The sequence below is a fragment of the Thamnophis sirtalis genome, unplaced genomic scaffold (genome assembly GCF_051295495.1).
Source record: "Thamnophis sirtalis isolate CommonGarterSnake01/CBP01778 unplaced genomic scaffold, rThaSir2_p1.2 scaffold_2, whole genome shotgun sequence".
Taxonomy (NCBI): domain Eukaryota; kingdom Metazoa; phylum Chordata; class Lepidosauria; order Squamata; family Natricidae; genus Thamnophis; species Thamnophis sirtalis.
The window spans coordinates 143,414,496-143,437,099 of record NW_028261382.1 but is presented as its reverse complement, the minus strand read 5'-3'; the positions used below and the strand labels follow the sequence as shown (position 1 = coordinate 143,437,099).

The 22,604-nt window shown below is 40.9% G+C and overlaps 1 protein-coding gene across 4 annotated transcripts in view; it reads left to right on the top strand.

Moving 5' to 3' along the window:
• MAPRE2 (microtubule associated protein RP/EB family member 2) overlaps positions 1-22,604 on the top strand; it is an 81,165-nt gene that overhangs the window by 33,653 nt on the left and 24,908 nt on the right. For all 4 annotated transcript variants that reach the window (XM_087707093.1, XM_087707094.1, XM_087707095.1 and 1 more), the window contains one exon: positions 20,586-20,713. In XM_087707093.1, coding sequence (XP_087563219.1) covers positions 20,593-20,713 — 121 coding nt within the window. In that variant the 5' untranslated portion in view covers positions 20,586-20,592. The remainder of the gene's footprint in view (positions 1-20,585; positions 20,714-22,604) is intronic.

Here is a 22,604-nt window from a genome sequence, read left to right as displayed (position 1 = left end):
TCCGATGCAACACTTAAAAGACAAATTGGCGTCAGCCTCGCAAAACTTGTTCGCTTCTGCACTCTTCTGGATGCAAAGTAGGACACAAGCTGTAGGTTTGCATGCTTCTTTCTTTGATTTTGAGTGAGGTTTCTGTTTACTGCTTTATCTCCAGGTTGCTATTATGCCTTACATGCTGAAATGTGGTTAGTAAATGTACTTTACATATGAAACTTCTTTGGTTTTTTAATGTTGTAAAAACCCTTTAAAATGTTCTTCAGAGTGCTTAGGTGTGGCTACTTTGGAAGCTGTTCCCAGTTATCTCTATTCATGAACAACCGTTTTGCTTTGCTGAGAAAAATACTGATCAGGAAATTGAGAGGAATGCTGCACAAAATGGGGAAGTGCGGAAATGTAAATTGTTGGGTCACTTCCACTCAAAATATTGTTTGAATTAAGACTTACTTTTTATTAACCATAATTCTTAATTGAAAATAAACATCCTTAGGACTTTCCAGAGAATTTGCCAGCATTCTCTTTTTGCTGGTATTACAACAGAGAACTGGTATCTGTCTCTTTTTGTATTGTATTTTGAAATATAAATAAACCAACTTTTGTTGGCATAATTTTTTTAAAAAGATGCTAGCATTTAGATTGCAGAATTTCATTTTCCCAGATGTAAATTTAAGTTGAAGTTCTTTGGTTAATTGGGGACCTAATCCTTAATGTATACAATTTCCATTTTGGAGAGAGTTGATAAAGCATACCCACTTGAAAAGCCTCAAGTAAACCAGGCTAACATTTGTTTGATACTGCTCTACAAGTTCTCTGACATTTTAAGCAAGGAACCTGCTTTCTTTTTCTTTGGTTCTACACATGTGAGATATGATCATATCACTTATCTAATTTCTGGTGAATATTTCTTTACTTTGGGTTGAAAAGAAAATCGAGGATTAGCAATATTCTCTGCTGTGAGTTAATAATTGTCATTCATGCAAGTCGAGTTACTCTCATAATTAGTTTCCTGTTGAATCTTGTGTTTTCCAAATCCTCCATTCAAGAATTAAATCAGGATTTTTCTATTAATGTTAGCAATAAGATTTGTATTGGTAATTCCAATTGGCTATTTATTTGAAATTAGATTTGAATACACTTTTATTGTCTCAACAGATACTTAAAAATATCTTTTTTACTTTTACAAAAAAATCTTTAATATGTGACCTTTAAACTAGTATGTTTTCTAATGCCAATTTCCATTAAGAAATGGCCAACAGAATTCTCCACAAGCCGTTCTGTATGATTATAATTGCATTGCATTATATAGGAAAGCAATGCAACCAGCATATTAACTCTACAAATAAATGAACTTTGACACAGTCATTATATAGACTTCTTGCAGATGTGTGATACTGTAGTTTTCTCTGAAAATATGGAATTAATATCAGATAAATAATAAAGAAGGAGCCCTTTCTCCATTATTCATTCATAATGGTATGGGTAGTCTTCAACCCACAATTACAATTAGGCCTGGAATTTTGGTTTAATTAATTGGAGTCATTTAGTGAGGTGCCTATGTGTCCGCCTCATTCAACAACCACAAGCCCGGCTCTCATAGTAGTGGTCACTACTATGAAAGAGCTGCCTGCTGAAAGAGGGCAGGCAGCTCTCCTCCATGCACAGAAGGGAAATCCTGTGCTGTGCTGGAAAAACAAAGATTTGATCCCAAAGAGCCAAATTTCATTTCTCCAGTCTACCGCAAACCTTCCCCTCTCCTCCATGTATGAAAGAGAACTGCCAGACTGGGCCAGAGAAAGGAAGCTTGGATCCTGAAGATCTGAACTGCCTTTTCCTGGGCCAGAAAGATGATTCCTCTCCCTTCATTGTGCAAAAGAAAATTTCTGTGCTGGGCTGGAGAAAGTAAGCTCTTGCCTTCTGTGTGCTAGCTTTTTTACCCTTCAGAAACTTTGCATTCTGGCTAGAAAGCTAGCAAATGCAATTTGTCTGAACAGTAAGTACACAGATCTTTTTCAGTGATGCTGACTTTCTGAGGAAGCAAGTAGAGAAGATTGCAAATGGTGGTTACTAGTCTTAAGGTTGCCAACTGCCTGAAATACTGTCATGTGGCATCCAGAGTGATGCAGCAGTAACTTCAAAGATTGGCCATAAGTAATCTTTCCTGAATTTTGTAATTTTGAACAGTCATTAGGTGATTGATAATAAATTGATAAAGGAACGCTATGGCTTAGTGGCTATGATGCTGAGTTTGTCAATCAGAATGGTCGGCAGTTCAAATCCCTAGCACCAAGTAACGAGGTGAGCTCCTGTTACTTATCCCAGCTTCTGCCAACCTAGCAGTTTGAAAGCATGTAAAAATGCAAGTAGAAAAATAGGGACCATCTTGGTGGGAAGGTAACAGCATTCTGTGCAACTTCGGTTTTTAGTCATGCTGGCCACATGACCCAGGAGACGACTTTGGACAGTGCTGGCTCTTCGGCTTTGAAACAGAAATGAGCACCGCCTCCTAGAGTCGGGAACAACTAGAACATATGTGTGAGGGGAACCTTTACCTTTACTAAATTTATGACTATATATATGAAATTCTTCCATCCTTCTAAAGTCTTGGACACCTTTAAATTCTGAAAAAGCTTTAACTTTTTACAGAACTGGCTAGAGAATTCCAGGTTATGAATTTAACTTTTTATGAAGTACATTCTACGTATGAGAGTAATAGTAAAATTTTATTGTTTTGCTATTAGGACATATCAGAATACAACATATAAAATAGAAAATATGAAACAACAGATCATATATTTATATTGAATAAATGAAATGCTATAAAAGAAATATAAATATGGTAATTTAAGTACATATTCAGCCTTGTAGTCAGACATCTCTAAATCTTTGGGGATATGTATCTTAAGTAGTATTTCTTCAGTAGCAGTGGTCATGTACATTTCTTTGATTTTTAATAGGAAATCCAGGGGATTTTCTTACATTCCTTCATTTCATTTCATTTCATTTATTGAATTTCTAGGCCGCCCAATCCTGAAGGACTCCGGGCGGCTTACAGAAATGAAAAATATTAAAAAGAATTAAAACAATAAAACACAACAAAATTAAAAAGAAGCACAACATGCACCCAATCACAGGGGGGGTTGGACCTCAATCAAGAGGTCAACAGCCCCAGGCCTGCCGGAAAAGCCAGGTTTTAATAGCTTTACGGAATGCCATGAGAGTGGGTAGGGCCCAGATCTCTGGGGGTAGCTCGTTCCATAGGGCCGGAGCAGCAACAGAGAAGGCCCTACTCCGAGGCGTCGCCAGCCAGCATTGTCCCGCTGAAGGCACCCAGAGAAGGCCCATCCTGTGCGATCTTATTGGTCTTAGGGAGGTATGTGGCAGAAGACGGTCTTGCAGGTATCCGGGTCCTAGGCCATGTAGGGCTTTAAAGGTGATGACCAGCACCTTGAATTGTGCTCGGAGACTAATGGGAAGCCAGTGCAGCTCGCGGAGGATATGTGTAGTATGGGTGAACCTTGGTACACCCAATATCACTCGCGCGGCTGCATTCTGGACTAATTGTAGTTTCCAAACACTTTTCAGGGGCAGCCCCAAGTACAGCGCATTACAGTAATCCTGTCTTGACATGACGAGGGCATGAGTGACTGTTTGAAGTGCCTCCCGCTCCAAATAGGGCCGCAACTGGTGCACCAGGTGAACCTAGGCAAAGCCCCCCCTGGTCACAGCTGACAGGTGATGTTCCAAAGTCAGCTGTGGGTCCAGGAGGACCCCTGGGTTGCGGACCTTCTCTGAGGGGTATAAAATTTTACCCCCCAGGCTAAGAGATGGAATGTCTGGACTATCCTTGCGAGGCAACATCAATAGCCACTCGGTCTTGTCTGGATTGAGTGGAAGCTTGTTCGCTCCCATCCAGACCATGACAGCCTCCAGGCACTGGCACATCACTTCCACTGCTTCGCTGAGTTGGCACGGAGCAGACAGATACAATTGAGTATCATCCGCACTCCCACCTCCCGTAATCGTCGCAGAAGGATACCATGGTCGATGGTATCGAAGGCCGCTGAGAGGTCAAGAAGCACCAGGATAGAGGAATGTCCTCTATCCCTGGCCCACCAGAGATCATTGGTCAATGTGACCAAAGCAGACCCTCTCTGAGGGGAGCAAATTTTCTCCTCCCAGGCTTAAGGACGGACTAGCTGGACTGTTCTTAGGGGGCAACATCCACAGCCATTCGGTCTTTTCAGGATTGAGTGCGAGTTTGTTTGCTCCCATCCAGACCCTAACAGTTTCCAGGCACTGGCACATCACTTCCACCGCTACGCTGAGTTGGCACGGGGCGGACAGATACAACTGAGTGTTGTCCGCGTACTGGTGGTATTTAATCCCGTGCCGGCGAATGATCTCACCCAGTGGCTTCATGTAGATATTAAATAGGAGGGGGGACAAGACCGACCCCTGTGGCACCCCATAATTGAGAGGTCTAGGAGTCGACCTCTGTCCTCCGACCAACACCGACTGCGACCAGTCAGAGAGGTAAGAGGAGAACCACCGTAAAACAGTGCCTCCCACTCCCACCTCTTCCAGCCATCGCAGAAGGATACCATGGTCGATGGTATTGAAGGCCACTGAGAGGTCAAGAAGCACCAGGAGAGAGGAATGCTCTCTGTTCCTGGCCCGCCAGAGATCATAGGTCAGTGCGACCAAAGCGGTTTTGGTGGAGTAACCAGGCCTGAAACCAGACTGAAAAGGGTCTAGATAATCTGCTTCATCCAAGGTCCACTGTTCCCTCTAAGGTGCGCGCCTGCGCGGCCGCGCACGTCGCTAGAAACCTCCGCGCAGAGATTTCTAACTGCCGCGCAGAGCTTTCTACCAAAGCAAACGTGGGGAAGTCCTTTGCAGGCAGCTAGAACTGGCCGCCTGCAAAGGACCTCCCCAGACTTGTTTTGATGAGCCGCCCGTGGCAGTGGTGCCTCTCTCTCCACGCGGAGCACCTGAGCTGGCCCCCGCGTTATCCCTCCCCCTTCCTCCTCTGCCGTGCTTTTGAGGCCGCGGGAGCTAGTAGGAAAGCGGCGGAGGTGGAGGCGATGGCAGGGATAACCCAGAGCCCAGCTGAGGTGCTCCGAGCAGAGGGGGAAGCACCACCGCCGCTGCTTTGCCGGTGAAGGAGAAGGAGCAAGAGGACTGGCAGCTTTGAAATGGTCCCGCCGGCTGCAGATTTGATTCAGCGTAAGCAGGGGCCGAACACATGCTGAGCCGACTTTGCGCAGTGAAGCGGAGTAATTCAACCCCCCCCAAAGAACACGTGTGTGTGTGTGTGTGTGTGTGTGTGTGTGTGTGAGTGAGTGAGAGAGAGAGAGAGAGAGAGAGAGAGAGAGAGAGAGAGAGAGAGAGAGAGAGAGAGTGAGTGTTGGATCAAAATTGGTGGCCAAAGGAGTGGAAGGAAGGAAGGAAGGAAGCCCTGCCCCCTGTGAAAAAAACTGAAGATGGAGCAGTGAATGAATAAGCCATAAAAGCAACAAACAGTTAATGCGTAAGTAAGCTGAGGAGGAAGTTCTCAACTAAGGAAGCAATATTAGAAAGAAATATAAAAAGCTCAATATGCCAAAACACTTATTTTAGTCTTCATTTAATTACTTGTATTGTAGTCTGATGTAACATCTTTTTAAAGTTAACGTTAGTTAGAAAAGATAGGGTACAAAACTTAAATAATAATAAAAATTCTACATTCATTTTGAAAAATAAATGCAATACTTGATTAATTTCATATCTTTATTTAAAATAGTTTTGGCATGGCATATCATTTTATTGACTCAGTTGGAAATGATGTGGATGTTGTATCTGATTCTGAGGCATATATATTCTTAAGTAACATAACATATAGCATATTGTCCAAACTTGCTAGACTATTTAATTGATCTTATTACTTTAAAGGGGGAGAGTTTCATGATAAATTATTTTATTACATTTATGTTGCATTTATATATTATATTTATTACATTTATATTCCACATTATATATTTGTATTGTTATTTTAGTGTTTATTGTCAATTTTGATAGATATATTGATATATCAATACTGATTTTAATCATACTAAATAACAATTACTGCTATTATTTATCAGCATTAAATATTTACATTTTTAATATCGAGTTAGTCATATTTTAGAATAATAGGATTATCTTTTAATAGGATAATTGGCAAAATCTAATTCAAATGTGATGGGTTGCATTCCAAAGGAATGTGAGAGGACAGGTTGCCTGCAAAATGCCAGGACCCAGGACCTGTTGGTGCCATGTCTCTCTCTAGCCAGTCTAATGATCTAAAAGCTGAGCAGAAGTCTTTTTTTTTTCAGGGTGAGCGGAAAAGTATAGTGTTTGAGTAGCACATTTTCATGCCTGGCATTCATCAGGCTGAAACCTCACTCACAATTGGTGCTTGGCGCTTGGAATGTTGCGCAAATGTCCAGCAGACGAGACAGAAGTTCAAACTGTTGCTCTCTTAGGTGCTCAGGCATGAAACTGTGCCGCTCAAACACTATACTTTTCCGCTCACCCTGAAAAAAAATTAGAGGGAACATTGCCAAGGTCCATCGGAGTTGGAGGGCCACCACCTTCTCAACAACCTTCCCTAAAAAAGGGAGGTTGGAGACTGGGCGATAGTTTTTAAAAATAGCTGGGTCCAGAGAAGGCTTCTTGAGGAGGGGTCTCACCACCGCCTCCTCCAGAGGTTGTGGAAAAGATCTCTCCCGCAAGGAGGCGTTCGTAATTCTCTGGAACCAGCCTCGTGTTACCTCCCTGCTGGTCGAAACCAGCCAGGAGGCTCACGGATCCAGAAAACAGGTGGAGGCACTCATCGCTCCCATGGCCTTGTCTACTTCATCAGGAGTGACAAGCTGGAACTCATTCCAGAAAGTCTGAATAAAACCCTCCCTCGGCATCTCTGCTGGTTCTGTCCAAATGGACAGAATCTGAGCGATTTTGTCCAACAGAAACTGAACAAACTCCTCAGTTCGTCCCTGTAAGGCATCCCCCATTTCCCTCCCCTTTCAGGAGGGAATGGGTTATCCTAAACAGGGCGGCTGGGCGAGATTCTGCGGACGCAATGAGCGGAAAAATGCACACATTTTGCCGCCCGTATTGCCACTAAATAAGTCCTAATAAAGGCTCTTAGTAGTGTTCAGTCAGATTCGGAGTTGCTAGCCCTCCAGCGTCGCTCTAGGCGTCTCTTTTGGCGCTTCATCTCCCGGAGTTCCTCAGTAAACCAAGGTGCCCTCCTGGATCAACTGCTGCGGAGAGGCCGCAAAGGTGCAATCCTATCTAGGGCCTCAGTCGCTGCTATATTCCAAGCGGCGACCAGGGACTCTGTCGGATTGTGGGCAAGAGAGTCAGGTATCTCCCCAAGCTCCTTTTGAAATCCCGACGGGTCCATCAGGTGCCTGGGGAGGAACCGCTTAATCGGTTCCACCTCCTTGCGATGTGGGAGTAGCTTCCGAAAATCAAGCCTCAACAGGAAGTGATCCGACCATGACAAGGGCGAGGTGTCTACTTCCCTTAACTCAAGATCACGTCTCCACTGCCCCGAGAGAAACACTAGGTCGAGCATGTGTCCCGCTCTATGAGTCGGACCCTGAATTACTTGGGTCAAGTCCATGGCTGTCATGGAGGCCATGAACTCCTGGGCCCCATCAGAGTGTTTGCCTAAGGATGGCAGGTTGAAGTCCCCCAGTACTAACAGTCTGGGGAACTCAACTGCCAACCCGGCTACTGACTCCAGGAGCGCAGGCAGGGCTGTTGTGATGCAGCTAGGAGGTAGGTACGTCAGAAAAAAGTCCACTTCAACCCCAAGTCCAACTTCAAAAGAAGGGACTCACACCCCACAATCTCCGGAGCAGGGCTCCTGCGAGGAGCTAATGATCTTCGGATAATAATTGCCACTCCCCCACCTCTTTCCTGGTGTCGTGGTTGGTGGAGCACCTGAAACCCTTCTGGGCACATTTCGGAGAGGGGGACTCCTCCCTCATGGCCCAACCAGGTTTCAGTAATACATGCCAGGTCTTCCCCCTTGTCAAGTATTAAGTCCCGGACTTAATGAGAGATTTATGAACCGCATACCTGGCATTTAGCAACAGCAACCTGAGACCAGGGCCCTGGCTTCTCTTGCCACCTGGTCCTTGAGTTAAGCTTACAGGGCCGGAACGAGGGATCGCTGTGACTTAGCGAGCCCTCCTTCCCCGGTAATGGCTAGCCCAGTAGCCCCCGTTGTACCTGCCCCTCCCAGGGATGAGGGGTAGGCCTGGGCCTCCCTACCACTTCTGCTTATGCACTCAGTGGGGGAGGAACCAGGCCACGCCCTCAGTCCTCTCAGATGCACTCTCAGTCACTCTCTCATACATACTCCATTAAAACATATAAAAATACAATAGTATAATAAAAAAGATAGTTAGAATTAGGTGGGTTCATTCATCAAACAATCGCACCATACACACTCCATACACAAAGGAATTGCGCAGATCTTAAAAGAAATACCACTCAAGTGGATTCGTGCAGAAATGGCGGTCGGAAACCAATAATGATGAAATGGAGGGAGAGTTCCACAGTCCCTCTCCCTCTTATAGGTCCGGAAATGTGAAAAGGGGGGGGGGCAAAGGCCCAGAGTCTGAGATGGCTGGAGTGGTTGTAGGGGGAGGGGGGTAGACGCCAGTTGAAATAGATGACAGGTTCACAGTCTCATCCCCCCCACCTCTCGTTGCCGGCCCAGCCAAGGTGCTGTCGAAAAGGGTCCTCTTAAGGAGCAGCAGATGGCAGCAGATGGCAGATAGTAGATAGAAAGAGAAAGAGAAGGAGGGGAGGGGGGAGGCCTAAAAGGACTGTGGCAGCAGCAAAGGCTAGCTGCCCAGTCCTGGCAAGCATGGTTAACCCACTCACCGCCCCTCCAATAACGCCAGGTCCAGAGGTCCAATAGTCCAGGTCCAGAGGTCCAATAGGCCCAGATCAATAATCTCATTTCAGCAGCGTGGCCAGAAGGCACTCGCCGCCCAAACACCGCCGCCACCACTCGCAGAACGCCGCCACCCAGGAGCCACCTGAGAGTGACCCCCTCCAGCAAAACCAGCAAGCCCAAAAGGTCTAGGAAGCCCAGCACAGATGGAAGCCTCACTCCAGCAGCTCAGCCAGGAGCCGCTCGCCGCCCAAGCGCCGCTGCCGCCCTCAGAACGCCGCCGCCATCGTCGCCAGCCAGCATGGGGGTGAAAAAATATAGGAACGTCCAAAACGCTGTCCAGGGGCCTCCTGAAAGCGACCCTCTCCCAAAAAACTCTCCCGGCTTGCCCAATAAAAGTCTCTCATGGGGGACTCCTCCTTTCCACAGTCCGGCAGCTTCGTCCCCAGAAATTTCCTGTTTTTTACTCCTCGCAAGCCCAAGCGTTCAGCTCGGGCAGCCATATTCCATCCTGCACATTCTTCTCTTCCTTTTTTTTCTTTTTCAAGTAGAAAAAGTTTTGCAGCTGATTTTTTTCATTAACATGCAAATGTACAACTTTTTAGTTAGAAATGAAATATCTTGCATGGATAAATAAAAGTAGAATGGAGTAGGAATGTAACTCTTAGTTTTAGTTACAGTATTTCTTCTTCTAATTGATTAATATTTTTATTGATGTTCTTTAAGCTAGATGCTTTAATGCCTGTATTCAGTTATTTCAAAAATAAACATTCCAGTTCTGTTGAGTACTACTCTAGAGAAATAAACGTAAGTTTTGATCAAACACTGTTAGGCAGATTATTTCAAAAAATTATATGTGTTATTATCTCTAATTTAAAAAATCCCTAGAAATATATCCTGGTGCTTCATGTAAAAAATATCAACTTGCAGAAAAATTGTGGAATATTTTTTAGTCTACTTGAAATATTATTCTCGTGGTAACCTTAAAACATTGCCTGAGTATTTTCTGTTTCCCAGGTTTTGTTGAGAATTTGAAAAGAAATTCTTTAGCATGTTTAAGCATATATTTTATAGCATCTTTAATAAAAAGAAGCAATGACGGCCTACTATTGCTGCAAAAATAAGAGATTTGGTAGCATCTCAGATTAAAATATCTACCCGTATTTTTCAGAGTATAAGACGCACCAAGGTTTTGAAGAGGCAAATTAAAAAAAAAGTAGGTAGGTAGATAGAGGGATAGAGAGGGAGAGAAAGAGAGAGAAATACAGTGGGGAGGTAGGGAGAGAAAGAGAGTAGGTAGGTAGGTAGATAAACGGGGGGAGAGAGAGAGAGAGAGAGAGAGAGAGAGAGAGAGAGATAGATGCAGTAGATAGGTAGGGAAAAAGAGTAGTTAGGTAGGTAGATAGGTAGATAAAGGGATAGAGAGAGAAACAGAGATAGAGAGATGGAGACATACAGTAGGTAGGTAGGGTGAGAGAATGTGTGTGTAGGTAGGTAGGTAGATAAGTAGAGGGATAGAGAGAGAGAAATAGAGAAATACAGTAGATAGGTAGGTGTTTCTGCTGGCACAGCACTTGATCAATGTAATTCTCATCAATCAGTTAAAGAGCTTTCCAAAAGGAAAAAAAAGTTTTTGCTCTCTGAAAACCTCCCAAAAACACCCACCCCCTTTTTTTTCAAAAAAAAAAAGGCATGGATAGCCTTGGGGGGGCTTGCAGAGTGCTCGGGGGGGGGGGGGGAACGAGCAAAAAATGTTTTTGTCAAAAAATTTTGCATGCATAGCCTTATGGAGGCTTATAGAGTGCTGATGGGGGGAGCAAAAAATGGGCCGTTTGTCGCTCATTTCTGCCCTCCCCAGGCCCCAGGAGCGCTGTGAAAGCCTCCATAAGGCTATGCATGGCCATTTTGGTGAAGGGGCGGGGCTTTGGGAGGCAAAAAACGCTGTATTCAGTGTATAAGGCTCACACAGATTTTCAGCCTCTTTTTTGAAGAAAAAAGGTGCGTCTTATACTCCAAAAATACGGTATTATGACGTACTTTGGAATCCAGTTTATTAAATCACAAAAAATTATCTTGGCAGGTATTAGTTTTAATTGGAGTCTTTAAGCAATGAAGTTGGAGAAAAATAAAATGTAACATAACACAGACTTAGAGTCCCTAAAAAAGAATAGGATATAGTATAGTTTTTGAATGGAAAAAGAAGTTATTGATTCCTTTCAGTGCTCAGAAGTTGTAACAAAACTTAAACTTTGTAACAAAACTTAAAAGGCAATATTGTTTTGTCATCTTCAAAGCTAACTTTAAAATACCAATTTGTCCATAGCTTGAGGTTCTATAAACAGATAGTGTATGTTCTTCATTTCAGAAAACCCCATTGCTTAGATAAAATATATTGGTGTATTAGAAACATTCCCAGTTTTTTTAATGAGATAATTTATGGTGCAATTATTCTCCATGAATGAACTCTATAGAAGTGGAAGTTGTGTGTGAGAACTGTAACCCAAGGAAGGCAAGACAGGGAAGAGAAGAGATCCACATGTAATATTGCATGACATTTATTAATTATGGATAAAATGGCAGTTCTGGGACTTAGAATCTTAACACACTCGAAGGGAACAGATTGAGCAGTGATGATTACTAAGCTGAATGAATCATACAGGGGCAAAAAATAGTAAGTAGTCACTTGAAGAGTCCAGGCAAAAATCGTAACTTCTGTAACTGAATTTAAGTCCAGTAATCAACATGTGCTTGTGGATATATTTCTTTATGACAATTATTTCCCCAAATTATATGATTCATACTAAGGTTTAGGTTTAGGTTTTATTCAACTTGTATACCGCCCTATTCCCGAGGGACTCAGGGCGGCTAACAAAACGAAGGGGGGGGGGGACAATACAAAAGGGAAGGCAACAGAAACAAACAACAATACAAAACAATTTAAAAGGTCTCAACAAGCACACCAATTTGAGTGGGGATGGAACTCAACAGCCCCAGGCCTGCTGGAACAGCCAGGTCTTAACGGCTTTATGGAAAGCCTGAAGGGTGGTGAGGGTTCGAATCTCCACGGGGAGATCGTTCCAGAGGGCCGGAGCAGCCACAGAGAAGGCCCTCCTCCGGGTGGTTGACAGCCGGCATTGGCCGGTGGATGGAATTCGGAGGAGGCCTAATCTGTGGGATCTAATGGGTCTTTGGGAGGTAATCGGCAGGAGGCGGTCTCTCAAGTACCCAGGTCCAATACCATGTAGGGCTTTATAAGTGACGACTAGCACCTTGAAGCGTATCCGGAGACCAATAGGCAACCAGTGCAGCTCGCGGAGGATAGGTGTAACGTGGGTGTACCGAGGCGCACCCACAATCGCTCTTGCGGCTGCATTCTGGACCAGCGGAAGTCTCCGAACACTCTTCAAGGGCTGCCCCATGTGGAGCGCGTTGCAGTAGTCCAGTCTTGAGGTCACAAGGGCGTGAGTGACTGTTGTGAGAGCCTCCCGGTTCAGGTAGGGCCGCAATTGGTGCACCAGGCAAACCTGGGCAAATGCCCCCCTGGTCACAGCCGACAAATGCTGATCTAAAGTCAGCTGTGGATCCAGGAGGACTCCCAAATTGCGAACCCTGTCTGAGGGGCGTATAATTTCACCCCCCAGCCTGAGAGTTGGAGAACATGGCCAATTATTGGGAGGGGAAAACACAAGCCACTCGGTCTTGTCAGGATTGAGAGCAAGTTTGTTTACTCCCATCCAGACCCTGACAGCCTCCAGGCACTGACACATCATGTCAACCGCTTCACTGAGTTGGCACAGGGCAGACAGATACAATTGAGTATCGTCCGCATACTGGTGATATTTTATCCCGTGCCGACGAATGATCTCACCCAGCGGCTTCATGTAGATGTTAAATAGGAGGGGGGACAGGACCAAACCCTGTGGCACCCCGTATTTAAGGGTCCTAGGGCTCGACCTCTGCCCTCCAACCAACACCGACTACGACCTGTCCGAGAGGTAGGAGGAGAACCACCGAAGAATGGTGCCTCCCACCCCCACCTCTCGTAACCGTCGCCGGATACCATGGTCGATGGTATTGAAGGCCGTTGAGAGATCAAGGAGCACTAGGACGGAGGCATGGCCCCCGTCTCTGGCTCTCCAGAGATCATCGGTCAGTGTGACCAAAGCAGTTTCCGTGCTGTAGCCAGGCCTGAATGCAGACTGAAAGGAGTCTAGATAATCGGTTTCATCCAAGGACCGCCAGAGCTGAGAGGCCACCACTTTCTCAACAACCTTCCCAACAAAGTTGGAGACTGGACGATAGTTATTTAAAATGGCTGAATCCAAAGATGGCCTTTTCAAGAGGGGTCTCACCACCGCTGCCTTTAGGGGGGCGGAAAGAACCCCGCCCAAAGGGAGGCAGTAACTATCGCCTGGATCCAGCTCCGTGTCACCTCCCTGCTGTTCGCGACCAGCCAGGAGGGGAACAGGTCCAGTACACACGTGGAGGCACTCACTGCTCCGATGGCCTTGTCCACTTCCTCAGGAGTAACAGACCGAAAGTCAATCCAAAGATGTCGTTCAAGACCTTCCCCGGTACCTCGGCTGGCTCTGCACAATTGGAGTCCAGGTTTGTCCGAAGCCGAGCAACTTTATCCGCGAGGAATTGGACAAACTCCTCAGCTCTGCCTTGTAAAGGATTGCCTGCATCCCTCCCTTTTGGGTTATCCTGAACAAGGCGGCTGGGTGTGACTCAACGGATGCAATCAGAGCGGCAATGTATGTATTTTTTGAAGTCTGAATTGCCAGAAGGTAGGCTCTGATGCAAGCTTTTAACAGTGCTCGGTCTGACTCAGACTTACTGGACTCTTTTGGCGCTTCATCTCCCGGAGTTCCTCAGTGAACCAAGGAGCCCTCCTGGATCTGCTGCCTCGGATAGGCCGTAAAGGCCGTAAAGGCGCAATCCGATTAAGAGCCTCTGCCGCCGCCGAGTTGATAGTTCATACTAATAAGTTGAAATACTAATCTTGCTTTTCTAATATAATACCTTTCAGATAATTTAAACTATGCTTGTAGTCAGAAGTGGCAATAGCAGTTGCTATATAAAATTTGTGGAGGATACCACATTAGGAAAGGTTGTTGATGCATTCTCATCAAGTGCGGGAGTCTTGGAAGGAACCAATAAAACCCATTTCCTGTCAGGAAAGATATTCATAAACAAAACTGATCTTTCCTTTCTTAGAGCTGAGTGATTCTCCCTGTTCTGGTTCTGCTCTCCCAGCTGAGCTTCTCCCCTCTCCCCAATTGAAAGTTGAGAGCAGACAGGTTGCTTCGCCCACACCCTTCCTTTGATTTGTACATTTTCACTTCTTCCAATAGAATAAATATATAGCAGTATTTTTATTTTGTTTTATTTTTACTGCTTCGTTTTTGGATTCTAATGGGAATATGTAGCCTCAGTTTGGCACAAACTCAACTGTATGATCTGGGGCAGCAGGAGAGGCACCTAAGTTATCAAATGGATAAATTAAATCTGTCCTGCAATTCTTGCAATTTTGCAGTGGACCAATTAAATGAACCTGAGTGGTAATACTTGTGGAAGATTTATTTTGTGAAATGCAGTTTTTTCTACTACAGATATCTATTGTCATAGTTGCAGGTTTCTTAAGTACTGAAATGTAGAGCAATCCAATTGTAGTCTGCTATAGAAATCTATTATATAGCTATCTATCCTATATTTCTGCAGCAAGAAACTGTTCAGTTTTATCTTTTGAAATTTTACAGAATCTAAGAATGCTCTCATTGTCTTGCCTGGACACGAATAGCCAAAACAATCAAAAGCCAAGCACTGTGACTGATTATTTTCTGTTTCTTTTGTTGTAACAGGAGTAGTAATCAAAAATTCCTAAATGTCCCAAGTCCCAGTTGTACACAGTATGAAATACTGTAAATCTTCCATAAGGAAGATTTATAGTTTGGGGCTTTTCAGCCAATGATAAAGTGGATGCTTATAATACTTTCTTTTTTTAAAAAAAACTACCTCTTTTACCAAGGAAAAGATTGCTTATTGCCAAAGTAAAATCAACTAAGAAACATGAAAAAACATTAATGCCTATTTCTGCTTAATAGACATTGGACCATAGGCAAATCTCCCAGAACCTTCCAGTACTTGCTGCATTCCCTACCCTCCAAGTTATAAATATTAATAAATGTGGATTTTCATGCTTTTATAATACAAACCATATATCATCACTTCAAATAATCAAGAAGCAAAAACCTATGTCTTGGTCAAGTATGATTCTTGGAACTTGTAATTGCTCCTCTTTTCCTCTAAACATCAAATTTCCAACAAGAAACATCTGTACATAATTAAATAATTTAATGTAAAGGTGGCTTTGTGGGTTGTTTTGTGATTTTGTGCAAAGAGGATTGGAAGTAAAAAAAAATCATGCACTCACTGACTGCAAAGTATTTCTAGGAAGATCCAAGAATGAGAACTCATTGGAGAGAAATAGTTTATCCACACATTCCCATTAGAAATTTTATAAAACGTAGTTACATCAGGCAAAGTGGTACAAGATACATTGTTCTGTCCTGGAAGCCATTGTTTTTCAGTCTCATTGAATTTAAAAGCCACATTCTATAAATCGTATTTTCTTAGGACTTTTCCTTCTGGGATTGCCTGACTATTTGCATATTAAGCAGGCCAAATGCATCTGAATAAATTTACTTTGGGAATGATACATTACATCCTGACACTATGAAAGCAGAAAAGTCTGCTTTTAAAATTGGTATAGTCATCTGGACATTTTTTTCCCTGTAGAAATAAAAATGATAATAGAGACGGTAGGTTCCAGTGCTAAGTTCTTGGTTTTCTTTCTGGAATGAGTGGTGGGGGTTGTGGAATTTAATCCATTTCTTCTCACCTGTCTTCAAGCTTTTTTTTCTTTTGAAAAGGTTGCTTGGTTTAGTACTTTAGCAGTTATAAAATGCCAACTTAAGAGCTCATGGTTTTTCAAATCCAGAGCTGTTGCTCTTCTAACAGTCAATCCATTCTTTTCAAGGACACTTAACATGGAAATTTGATAGTTTTGAACAGTAGAATAACATTCCCTACCCATCATAATTAAATTGTTAGTGCTCCAGTGGTATCATGTGGTTAGAAGACGACTTTACTGGATTGAAACCCAGGGAAACTCACTAAATCTAACTTTCTTATCCTGAATAACAACATTCAATGTTGAAATTAAGAATGAATATTTCATAAACTTCAAAGTTCAATATTCTTGTTGCATTGCTGTTATGCTTCTTATGGCACAGTTCATTATTTGATTTTCAGTTTTTTCTTTTAACTCTCTTATTATGGGCTCTCCCCTCTCCCAACTTTTATTTTTAGTGAGTGACTTGATGTGTAAATGAAGATAAAAGGTATTTAGTTATTAACGCTAGTATCTAAGAATAGTTTTTCTCATTTTTCTCCCAGAAAATCAATCTGAATTACTAATCCTATTGTCCCTTATAGTACAATTAAATTTGGTTTCAATATGTTTTTGAAAGCAAGGGAGGACTGCTATGAAATTCAAAATTATTCTGATGTAGATAGGTTGTTTAAACAAATAACAATTGATATTGATACTGATTATTTGTTTTCCAGAAGTATGTCATTGTTTCATTCTGTTAAACAAAATTTAAGAGATGACTTAATACAAGAATAATTTTTACCCCTGGCCTTTGGAATAAATTATAATTACAATCATATTACAATTTATTTCATTTGTTAAAACTGTCTTATCTTACGGCAAAATTTTTAATAATATATGTACTTTGTTACATGAGCTTTTTGTCTGTAAATAAATATTATTTACACACACACACACACACACACACACACACAGACACAGACAATCTGTTTTCCAATTACTACCTGGGTGAGAATAATGAGAGATGTTATTCTTAGAGGCATTAGATTGGGGAAGATTGAGCTATACGGATACTGATTGTTTGATTACGCACTGTATATCAGTTGCAGAGATTGCCAGACATATAATTTCAACTGAAGGAGGGTATTTTCATTTTAAGACACTTCTTTCTTTAAAAGCTTGACATATTTATCTTGTAAATACAATAGATGGGGGAAGTATCACTTCATAAGTTTAGTGATCTAGTGAACCAAAGGCCAGATTCAGTGATATGTGATGCTTCTTTGCCTTAGTACCTTTAGCCATTTCAGTGGGACAAAGATGAAATCTCTGGAAAAGCATGTGAGAACATTTCAAGGGTTTCCAACTTTTTACCAATCCAGTCTAAGGATTTATGCTTTTTTAAACGGTATCATTCTGCTCCTTTCTGCTATGCAGCTTCCTTCTCTTAAAATAGAAAAATATGCTCCCTACTGCAATATAGGGAGTATGTTATTTTTGTTCTAAAAGTTACTTTATATAAAGGCTTTGCTTAAAGTTGTTTATGTCCTAGTCATCTCCAGATTGGACTATTGAAATGCAATCTACATGGAGTGGCTCTTGAAAAGTGTCTGGAAGCTTCAGCTGGAACAGAATCAGCAACAATTATGTGCTTCCTAGAACAGCATGTGACATCTCTGCTCCATGAACTGCATTGGTTGCCAGTTTGTTTCTGGGAACAGTTTAAGGTCTTGGTTTTAATCTTTAAAGCCCTTCATGGCACAGGACTAGACTTGTCTGTGGGACTGCCACTTCCCAATTACATTAGCCTGCCCCATTAGATCTGGCAAAGAAGGCATACTGCAGCTATAATCAGCTGGGGACATACGTTTCCCAGATATGCTGTGGTATTCACCTTATGAAATATTTTCCTGTCCTCCCAAGATTAGATTAGTTCCATCCTTTTTCACATTCCATAATTCCCTCATGTCCTGGTTAAGTTATCAGGCCTGGGGCTCCCAGGGAACCAGAGACATTCTTAGAGGTAGCAATTTTTATCCCCTCTTTGCCTAGGATTTGCATATTTGTTTTTATTGTATTTATCTTTTAATGTGGACTTTCTATTTCTTTCTATTGTTATTTTAATACTTATTTGATGTACGTGTCAGCACCTCTCCATTAATTAATTAGGAAAGAAAGACCACGAGACTCCATGTGTGGAAATCAAGTGTACTTTTACTAATTAAAAATGATTAAAGGCATAGCGAAGCGAAATCTGAATATTTAGGCGCGAAAGCGATTGATATATAGAATAGCCCATTCCCCACCCCTTGGCATCACAGTTACAGTCCAATCATAATTCTCCCAAGTGTCAGGTGCGAGATAACTTCAAAAGGCATCATGAAGATGGAATGTCGGTGCCGTTAGTCCTGGCGGGAAACTCCCACGCATGCGTAGTCCGATCAACCGGTGAACTCCAGAATCTTCCTCCAGCACAATGAGTAACCCCTCCCAAATACCATGCCCTCCCTCCCCATTTCATGGCAGCCGAAGCAACAGCAAAGCAGAGGCTGACATCACGACTCCAGAGTCACTTTTTGTGAGATGGGTGACTATGCAAATATGATTGTTTATTCTAACCCTTTCTATTATTAGTTTTTTCCACCTGATTAATAGTTTGCTTGGTACATTATTTTACATATTTTTTAAACATGGAAGATGATTTAAATAAAATATTTTAAAATAATATTTCAAAAATATGAAAAACATAAAATTGGGATTTTAATTGCTGTAATACTGTGTTTTTAGTCTTGCTGATATTCTTGTTGATATTTTTAAAATGAACATTAAGTTAAATTAAAAGTGGGGATATGTATCTATAAATAAATAAATACTCATTTCTCTTCACAGAATAAGCAACAGGTGATTTTATATGATCTTAATTCATGTCATAGGCATTAATAATAGAAAACACACTCCTCTGGTAAAATATAACTAGCTCTTAGTATACTTTCAAGAAGAGCAAGTCTGATTATTCCCCAAGTTGGTTAAAATACTTGTGATATATAATTTACTAAACTGAATTTACTGCCAAGTATTGTCTTCTGTTAAACCCAGAGTACATTAAGTACATTTTGAACTTGAGAGATAAGAAGTTAATGGAGTGAAAAATTTTTACAGGTTAAAATAGAGGAACTCATTCCTTTTCCTCGTACTGTACTATTCAGAGTATTGTTTTATATATATGTATGTATGTATGTATGTATGTATGTATGTATGTATGTATGTATGTATGTATGTATGTATGTATGTATGAAATATCACTCATGCATCATTACGAAATTTCCAGAACCGTAAAGCCTACAAATTTGAAATTTGGCATGTATGTTCTTCTTGGTTTCTAGGTGCTCACTAAGAAAGGATTTTTTAAAATGATCATTAGATCATTAGTATTTCTTATATTATTAACACACTCTGCTAAGGAGTTAGACATTCTTCTCCTCCTTCCCACCTGAAAAGAACTCTGTTCCAACTGCCGTGTGGGCGTGGCCAGCACCTGACTCATCCAGTTTGCAGGCTGGGAGTTTAGACATTCTACTCCCCATCCTGAGGGAGAGAAGGGGATAACATAGGAGAGGATCAATGGGGCCAGCCTGAGGGAGAGAAGGGGATAAGATAGAAGAGACTTAATGGGGCCAGCCTGAGGGAGAGAAGGGGATAAGATAGAAGAGACTTCTGTGGGACAAGCCTGAGGGAGAGAAGGGGAGAGAGGCCAATTGTAACTACTCATTAATGTTCAAGCTTTAATTGTCAATTTATTAAGCTGGATCACATAGTTCTGACTAATTAAAGGATGCATATCCAGTTCATAAGAAAAGCTAAATCATAATATAATAATGATCTTTTGGCATAACATACATACTTTTCCATGCTACTCACTGATATAAACAATGATTGTTTGATTTTCAGAATTAAGCTATCCTGATATATACAGTTCCCAAATGAACAGATAACATACTAAAACAAGTTAGTTATTGAACAGAATTTATCCTAAAATGTAATCCAACACATTTACAAACACTATATTGGGAGTTGCTATATATTAATACAAGTTAAGCTTCCAACTGTTGAGAAAGTAAAAACTTTAAAAATATACTTCTAAGGACACAAAATCTGAGATTAGTAGATTTATTGCAGAAAAGCTTTGAAGACATGAATTCTAGTGACTACTGTGTTTCAAATGCATACTGTATCATAATTAAATCAATTTCAAATTTTTAGGACTTTCTTACATCCACGCAATGCAAAGGTCTCAAAGCTACCCTGTTTCAGATTGGACTTTTGACCATATGAGAACTTGTTCTCATATTTCCATGGATGTATTAATAATACATGGTCTTGTAAATATTGTACCATCACTGATGTTTTAGGAGAGAATTTAAGATAAGAATGACCAATCTTCATAAAAGTATGCTGTTTCTTTTTTATTAACAGGAAAAGTCAGATAACAGTGAATCCCCGAAATGCATTGGACTTCAGCTCCTTTAATTATTTCTTTGCCATCTATATTTGGATATTAATATACTAAGAGAGGATTATAGGGGTTACAGATCAATAAATATGGCTTGAGATTGAAAAACTGAATACTGGTAATGAATATATTTTGGAAATACTGGAGTTTTTTTCACTGTTATGTATGTGTTATATAGATATTGGATTCAGAATGGCAAATGTTCTGATACCAAACTTATCTATGCATATCTGATTTTGCAGTTGGGGAATGGCGGTCAACGTGTATTCTACCTCTATAACCCAAGAGACTATGAGCAGACATGACATCATTGCATGGGTGAATGATATTGTAGCTTTAAACTACACAAAAGTTGAACAACTGTGTTCAGGTAAGTTTTTTTTAAAAAAAATTACAATTGGGTATTATAAAGCATAGCAATGACCAAAAGTGTTGAAATTTTTAATTCTATTATTTATTCAGAAGTATATGATACCTTTACTAAAATGTTGCTTTCTTAAAAAGATTCTTTATCTGTTCAGAAAATAAATACCATAGAACTTTTAGAGTAAATTAAAAATGATCTTCTGTGCTGACTTTCAAGCTCAAATTATTTTTCTTCTGTTTGCAGTTGGTTAGCTAGCTACTCATCATTAGTCTTAATTCAGGATGACTCTTTATTTTCCTAATTGTTCTGGAAATACTTGCAGGTAGGAAGAAACTCATTGATTTGGGAGAGGAATGTTTTAATAACTTTGGAACATTATATTCTCCCAGACCATGCCAAATCTCTCCACATCATGACATTTAAGATGGTCAAGCAATTTCTGGAAGTAGATCATATGAACCAAAAGTTGTTCACACTCTAGGTGATGGTCTGATCTTAAAACTGGCCTGTTTTGCCTTGGCTTGGACAATTCCCTAACTTGGAAGCTTCCAAGTCAGGGAAAGCACAAAATACTTGCAGTTCAAAGAATTTGCTGAACTAGAATAAAGGAAAAATGGTGTCGACAGTTTACAGGGGAAACAGAATGGTACTAGAATATTCTGTTCCCAAATTTGTGAGTATGCACAACCCCGTTGTATAAAATAACCATTTACTTCTGTAATGTATATATTTATATATTTTGTTTATGAGAGATAGCAAATCTAATTACAGCAAGAGAGGCTTTCGGGACAGATTCTGTAATTTCATGATTTTGTTGTTTCCAAATGATGGAAGACTGAATGTGGATTGCTAAATATTTAAAAACCTGAAAGTATTCAGTTTGGATGGCACTGATTTTACAATCATAGTAGTAGTTGGCACTTCTTTTGTTTTAAATAAATAAATTTCTAATATTACATTATGGCTGAATGTTGCTAATGCCTAAGCCTTCCACCAATCTGAACTAGGAAAAGAAAAGAATGGCAGTATTGTTAACATATAGCAAGATGGAGATGGGTTTATTATCTACTGACAGTAATGGATGGATAGAACATACATTTTGAGAACACCTATACTATAGAATCAACATAAAAATTAATTGGAGGCAAGTTTGGCACCTTTACAATAAAAATGAAGAAATATACATGATTACAATTGCTTCTATGATGTTTCCACATAAGTCATGTCTAGATTTGAAGTACTTTGGTAATTTATTTAACAATCACTTTAGACAGCCATGTCTGAGCTTGGTTAAGCACATCTTGGAATCACACAGGCAAGAGACTTTGCAATTTTTAAAATACTTAAAAGAAACAACAATAGTTGTGACAACAAGGCTGTTAAAATGAATCTATCTATCTATCTATCTATCTATCTATCTATCTATCTATCTATCTATCTATCTATCTATCTATCTATCTATCTATCATCTGTCCAGTTTGATATGATTAAAGAAAAACATTTAAATTGGTATCATGAATCACCTATGTATGCAACAGGTTCTAAAAGAACTCCGAGGGAGAAGTGTAGGTATAAGTAACTGCAACTGCAAGGGGAAAGATATAAAATGGTGTTGTTCTTAATGTATATTGTTTAATCTAGTTAATGTTAGTTAATGCCATTGTTTATTGTTCAATCTTTCTCTATTTTTTTGTTCCAGTGCAATGTATGTTTTTATCCACTGCAATGTGTTATCAAAGAGTCATTGTAAGATTCTGATAACAGATGAATAGTAATATAGGTGCAATAAGACTTAAGCACATGTTGCATAACTTTCAATATGTTTAGTCTAGTCTTTATAGCTATTGTACATTAATATCTACAGTGAACATATTCAGATAATTATCAATAAATT